Raw genomic sequence first — 6,780 nt, 5'->3', positions numbered from 1 at the left:
CCCTCCCCCCCACCACACACACACACACACACACACACACACACACACACACACACACACACACACACACACACACACACACACACACAAGGAGCTACTGATAGTAAAGTTACTGTGACTTTGTGAAAACATCTGAAACAATTCTGCCAAGTAAAAAAAAAGTAGGATTTCTAGGCTTTGTCAAAAATAATATTGCTTATTGACTGCACCAAAATAAATTAATAAATAAAAATGCAGACAAAATGTAACGTGTGGCTGATTTTTTCCCCATAAGGTCTTCGAAAAACTCAAATGCTGACAGATAATAACAGAAGTCAGAAAATTATTAGGAAATATGTTTTAGTCAATTATATTTTATAAAAGCACAGAATAAATGCTGACAGAAGCCTGGAAGGTAAACAATTAGTTAATAAATATTTAGTATTCTAAAGCAGTGGTCCCCAACCCTAGTCCCTGAGGAACACCATCCTGCATGTTTTAGTTGTTCCTCTGCTCCAACGCACCTGATTTTAATGAAAGGATGATTAACAGGCTTCTGCTGAACTTAAGGAAGTAATTAAACCACTGAATCAGGTGTGTTGGAGCAGAGAAACAACTAAAACATGCAGGATGGTGTTCCTCAGGGAGCAGTGTTGGGAACCACTGTAATCTACAGTAAAATTTATAGTATAAATACTTATAGAAAATACAAACATGTCTGTCTAAAAATTCCAAGACACCGTTTTTTTTTAAACGTTTTTGTTCTTGTGATCAAAATACGACCGTGTGCTGACCTTGAGAACTGCTACAGCAGCTTTGTTCACTAACCTAATGGTAAATAAGTATTTGATATTTAAAAAAAAAGCTTTGACAAAACAACAGTAAGTGAACTCTTACTCATTGGCACAGAAATGAGCTTTAAAAATACTCTGCAAGGTCAGCGTGGCTAAAAAGTCTTAGAAGTGTTCGAAATCATCCATTTGATCATCACATTTGAGATGGTTTATAGTTAGCTGCTCATTTTACGATCGAAAAACAACATCTGGAGGATTAGTTTTAGTTTGTTGTTCAAACTTTAAAAACCTCCATATGAGGCTATAGAGGCTCAACAGGGAAGTCTCAGTATCTACTTGTAATTTTTCCAATAATATCAGTTAAGTTCATTTTGACTTTTGTGTTAATTTAGCACACAATCTACAACTCTATGGAAGAACAATGGGACAAAAAGAGAGCTAAAAATGATCATAATTGACAATTAAATTGAACGTGAAGCGTAAATCTGCAAGAACTGACATCTGAGACCCCAACAGAAACAAAGGCACATGTTAATAAACTTATTTTAGTTTTAATTACTGTATATAGCGTGCACACTGACCTGCCACTGTCACAAAGAAAGGTTCCCGGCTGACAGACGCTGCAGTCCTTCTCGTCGCTCTTGTCATCGCAGTACTGCTGGTAGTTGCATCGCTCCGTCACGGGGTAACACACCGGCCTGCTGGCATAGTGGCTGAACGCCACCGACCTCTGTCCCGACAACCCACATGCAAACTGGTTCTGACTGCAGCCCCTGCAACCCTGCTCGTCTTTCCCAGTCTCAGGACAGTCCCATTTCCCGTCGCAGCGCTGCTCTTTGGTGAAACACCCACCGGCTGCTCCCCCACACTGACCCTCCCACGGGGGGCAATAGCTCCCCACGTGGAAGGTAGCCTTAAAACCGGTGCCAAAGGAGTTAAGCTGTACCTCATACACCAGTGACATTAGACCGGTATGGGACTCAACTTTGATTTCTTTGAAATTGGATGCACTGGTGATCTGTGAAAATACAGAGAAAGACGTCACGACACCAACACACAAAAATCTTTCAAAACACAAACAGTACGGGTTCTTTCTCACGTTTCTGATAATGTCTCCTTTGCCTTCCTCCCGGTTGTAGACGGTGAGTCTATCGTAAGAACCCAACACAAGCTGGTGCAGGTCCAACCTCAGTGTCCTGGAGTCCTCAGGGTCCAGAGTCCAGACACAAATCATCCCTTGACCCTGAGACACTGGAGGTGAGAAGGTCCCATAAAAGGTCTGAAGGAGACCGCCACAAGGCCACCCGATGGGAGTCAGCGTCACAACAAGATTCTTCTGAGTATGTGGCTGCTCTGGATCCACCTGGTCCTGGCCTCTCTCCTGCATCCAGTGATCAGGAAAGGTGTACCCCTTGGCTGATCTGTTGGAGCTCCAGCTTTTGTCTACGACTTCATTTCTCTCGGTGGTTATTTGAAGGGTCCTGTCTGGATACGTCACAGTTTTAGTGTCTATGTAGTCCATTTCGTCATCACAGCCCAGCTCATCGGTGCCAAAGCCTTCACCGAGACACTCCACCTGACCGTTACAGCGCCAGGAGAGGGGGATGCACCGACCCCCGAGGCATCTGAAAGACGTCTCGGAGCAATCGCCAGCTGGATGAAGTGGAAACGCAAGAAGGTTAGCAAAGAAACATTTTTACACAAGATGAACTTTGAACCAAGAGTGTCATAAAATGACAGGGTAGATGCCAAAGTGTCGTACTTCTGGAGTAGCTGAGCAGAAACAACGACACAGGAAACTGATGAGGATAGAAATTATGCACCAGGGTGATATTTCCTCCTGGAAACTCCAACGGCTGCGGCAGCTTGGAGCCGCAAAGAACATGTGGCTCGCCACCAGCAGATGATTTTATGGTGAGCCGTTCGTTCTTACATCGTACAGAGAACTGAGAGAAACTGAGGAAGTTTACAGCAAGAACAAGCATATCAATATGCAAAATTAAAAAAGCAAAATAAAATATTACTACTTCATTTGTTGAACTGGCAAAACACTTTTGTTCACATGTAGTTTTTCAATTAAATACAATTTCCATCAGTCTTGATATATATTTTTAAATCGCTGAAATAATGGCGTGTACTATGATAGGTGGCTAAATCCACTTTCATCCTTGTTTCAAACAAAATGATTTAATCTCAGTATAAAATGATCTCAAAAGTCTCATCTGTAGTTAATTTATGAGCAAATGAGCATCTGGACCTGAGAACAATGGGTTCATCCTCTGAACCCTTGATGAACCAGCAATCGTAAGCAGGACCGAAGCTGTAGGACCAGCTGCGGTAGGCAGAACTCCTGATCTCTCCCACTTTACTCTCCAGGATCTGAGGGGGATGCTCGCAGTAGGCTGAGAAACGGAACAAAATATTTCATGAGGACTTATTCGTTGTTGTTGTTCATCAATCTGAGAAAGCAGCTCGTTAATTCCACGTTCTCTATAGAGTATATTTAAAACTATTGAGGTTGACTATAGCACTTTATAGTCAAAGCAGATAATACAACAAATGAAATATAAAAACAAGAGATAAAGGACAATAATATGTATAGGACAGAAAAGTAGCTAGGATCTACTGAAAACCTTCTGCTGTGTTTTTAAACCAAAATGAAAAGGTGGGTCTATGTGTAAAAATGCAAACTGACTGACATTTATTATTGTGTGAATGTTTATGAAGAATTCTATTGTGATCCATCTTTCTTCTGTACGTTTTTCAGCATCTTTCTCGTTCCACAGTTTTTGTGTATTTCAACAAATCATAGATTAAAATCCTCAGCTCATTCAGGACAATTCTGCTTTGACTTTTGGTATTGGTGCAACTTTAGCTTTTTGAAATATTTAGCCTTTTCCTCCATTCTGTTCCTCATAGAAAATGAACTGGGCTCATTTTCCATCCTTCAAAAATCTTTAGATCTGTTTAGACCTTTTACTGCTCCTTTCACATTTTGTTCTGCTTCAGCTTCTTTCAGCTTCCTTGTGCAAATTTAAACTTTTTTTCAGGAACTTTAAGACATTTTTAGCTGTTTGTTTTAGCTGTTTTGTGCTACTTTCAGATTCTTTCTACTAACTACAACATTTTTGTGCTTCTTCTAACTTCTTCCAGCTAAATTCAGCTTGTTATGCTCCTTTCAGCAAGTTTCAACTTTTTCTTATATTTCAGCTAATATTTAGCTGTTTTAATGCTAATTTTAGCCTTTTCAGCTAATTCCACATTTTTTGCACTTATTTCAACTTTTTTCAGCGTAATTCAGCAGAAATGTGCTCTCTCCACTTCCTTTTGGTAATATAAGCTTCTTTCTGCTGTTTTAGCTACTTTTCAGCTGTTTTTGATCATTTCTGATTCTTTCAGACTAATTGGGCACACATGTTCTTTTTACTTTTATCTGATAATTTAAGCTTGTTCTACCTGTTCAGCTAACTTTTTTTTTGCCTTTTTTAAAGCTATTTTCAGATAAATTCAAAGTTTTTTGTGGTAACCTGCTACTTTCAGCCTAATTAACTTATTGCTGTTAATTTCAGCTTGTTATGCTTTCAGATTATTTCTGCTAGTTTCAGTTATTTCAGCTACAATTTAGCTGTTGTATGCTGTTTACAACTTTTTCAGCTAATTCCACATTTTTTTAGATAATTCTTTCCACTTCATTCTGGCAGTGTAAGCTTCTTTCTGCATTTTCAGCTATTTTTTATTATTTTTATAATTATTATTATTTTTATTATTATTTATTTTCAGCTAATTTCAGCTATAATTTCAGCCTTTTTTTTTTTTAGCTAATTTACTAATGTTTGTGCTAATTTCAGCAAATATGTATTCTTTCTGCTTTCTTCTGCTAATTTTGGCTTGTTCTTCCTTTTCAGCTAAAATTCAGCTTTTTTTTTTTTGCTAATTTCAGCTGTTTTTCAGCAAGTTCTTCAGCAATAAGCATTCACACAGCATTTTTGCAGGAAATGCAATTTTTTTAGTTAAAAATTATTATGGCAAGGCTGAGTTTAAAGAAATCATGTAAAATAAAACATTAATAAAATAATCTGTTGTGAAATCCTGCCGACAACGCAACCGACTAGTTTGTCTCCTCACCGAAGCAGGAAGCAGGTTCAAAATGACTGCAGGCTGCAGGGAAAGAAAAGCAAAAAACAGAACTGGTCAAGCTGGTGTTGAACAGCCGACTGTCTGGAAATGATGTACGAGAAAATAGTTTCTGACCGATAAACATTTAGAGCTGCACCAACATTATAACAACTCAAATTTATGTACCTGTTATGGAGAACAGTAGGAGCGCACACACGTGCTGGCTGACTGTCATCGTGGAAATTATTCTTCAATAAAGGTTTTAAAAATGGATAAAATTCAGAAGATTTAATGTTAAAAAAGGGCCATTTTAAGGAGGTTTTGTTCAGGAAGACGTCATCTGTGAAGATAAATAAAAGCATGTTTAAGCTTAATGGGGATTAAAACTGACAATAAATAAAGTATTGCAATTAAAGTGGGGTAAAACAAAACAAAACATAACATGTTTTGTAGAAAGTTACAGCTGCAAAGAAACTAAAAACACATTTTTTAAATTGCAAATTGACTATATATAAAAATGTAATTATAATACACTTCTAAAAGCATTTTTTTGACGTTTGTCTTCTGGTTTTAGTCCTCCAAACTCAAAAAACAGTGTGATTTCTCAGGTGACTTTTATAGGGGGGAAGGTGCATCTCAACTCATAATGACGCCACTTTATTTAAATAAATCCTTCGATCTGCAGCCAACAACAAATCTTTGAGGTTTTGTTAAATTGTTTTAGTTGGTGGAGCTGTTGTGAGCTTAGGAGCTGCATTCATCATCTGGAGACTGGTACCTTCATAAAATTATACAAGACAAACATCTGCAGTGGAGTAAACATGTCAACATGAAAAACTATTTTGATTTCTTTATGCATCACACTAACTAAAACACTGGCTTACTGGTGTGACTTGATACTGCTTAGCTTGAAATACTGAAGTTTTAGACAGCGAACCATTTAAAGTAACTCTAGTTCTGTTAGACTTGAAAGAAATCTCGAACATTTGTTTTAAATATTTTTGAACAATGCAAAACAAGAAAAGCTCTCTAAGTGCAAAACAAAAATGCAAAGCAGTGAAATAAAACATTAAAATTGAACTGTAGAAACCTGTATTATATTTTCCTTAAGTTTGTCTTTAGCGCACAAAATTAGAGAACAATTAACTGCCTTGGGTAGAAATTGTAATATGTTGGAAGTTCTTGCCTAAACACTACACAGCTTCCTGTAACAAAACTAAACCATAAATATCTTATTAAAAATGTTTTTTGTCTTATAATCAGAGCTCTGCGGCAGGACACATATGCAGACGGCCATAACTTCAGCAGAATGAGCTCATCGCAGCTCAACTTTTCACCAAAGCATGTTTAAAATCTAATAATTAGTTTAACCGCTGAGCTAATAAGTTTGATCATCTCTTTCCTGGTCTATTTATTTTACTAATTTCTTATATTCTAAAAAAAATAAGCTAAATCACAGACATCTACACCTCCAGATGCAGGAAGAGGGCCACCTGCATCATGAAGGACCCCACTCACCCAGCACACACACTTTTTGCCCCACTCCCCTCAGGAAGGAGGTTAAGGAGCATTAAGTGTAGAACCACTAGACTGAGGAACAGCTTCTACCCTGAGGCTGTTAGACTCATGAATCTCTAACTAGAATAATCACTGTGAAAAACCATATCATGTTGCTGCTGATCTGTTTCATGTTGCTGCTGATCTGTTTCAATGTTGATGTGTTCATGCGTGCACATCTGCTCACAGACTCATGTTCATGTTTGTGCTGATGTTCAATGTTTTTATGTTATGAGTGCTTAGTGTATATTTAGTTGATGTTTTTCTTAGTTCATATCTTAGATCTTATTACTGTTTTTCTTATACATTTTATTGTTGGATGTAACTGGGACCC

At 37.7% G+C, this 6,780-nt stretch overlaps 1 protein-coding gene across 1 annotated transcript in view; it reads right to left on the bottom strand.

Annotated features, from left to right (window-relative positions):
* The window catches only part of lrp10 (low density lipoprotein receptor-related protein 10), a 12,185-nt gene that overhangs the window by 4,266 nt on the left and 1,139 nt on the right, over window positions 1-6,780 (bottom strand). Inside the window, exons 2-7 of the mRNA XM_037675814.1 lie at window positions 5,076-5,229; window positions 4,899-4,931; window positions 3,031-3,175; window positions 2,536-2,729; window positions 1,873-2,426; window positions 1,355-1,791 (exon numbers count right to left, since the gene is read on the bottom strand). Coding sequence (XP_037531742.1) covers window positions 1,355-1,791; window positions 1,873-2,426; window positions 2,536-2,729; window positions 3,031-3,175; window positions 4,899-4,931; window positions 5,076-5,124 — 1,412 coding nt within the window. The 5' untranslated portion in view covers window positions 5,125-5,229. The remainder of the gene's footprint in view (window positions 1-1,354; window positions 1,792-1,872; window positions 2,427-2,535; window positions 2,730-3,030; window positions 3,176-4,898; window positions 4,932-5,075; window positions 5,230-6,780) is intronic.

Source organism: Nematolebias whitei, chromosome 1, assembly GCF_014905685.2.
Source record: "Nematolebias whitei isolate Nwh7 chromosome 1, NemWhi1, whole genome shotgun sequence".
Lineage (NCBI taxonomy): Eukaryota > Metazoa > Chordata > Actinopteri > Cyprinodontiformes > Rivulidae > Nematolebias > Nematolebias whitei.
The sequence above is the reverse complement of the archived record's forward strand: the minus strand, read 5'-3'. Positions and strand labels throughout refer to the sequence as shown.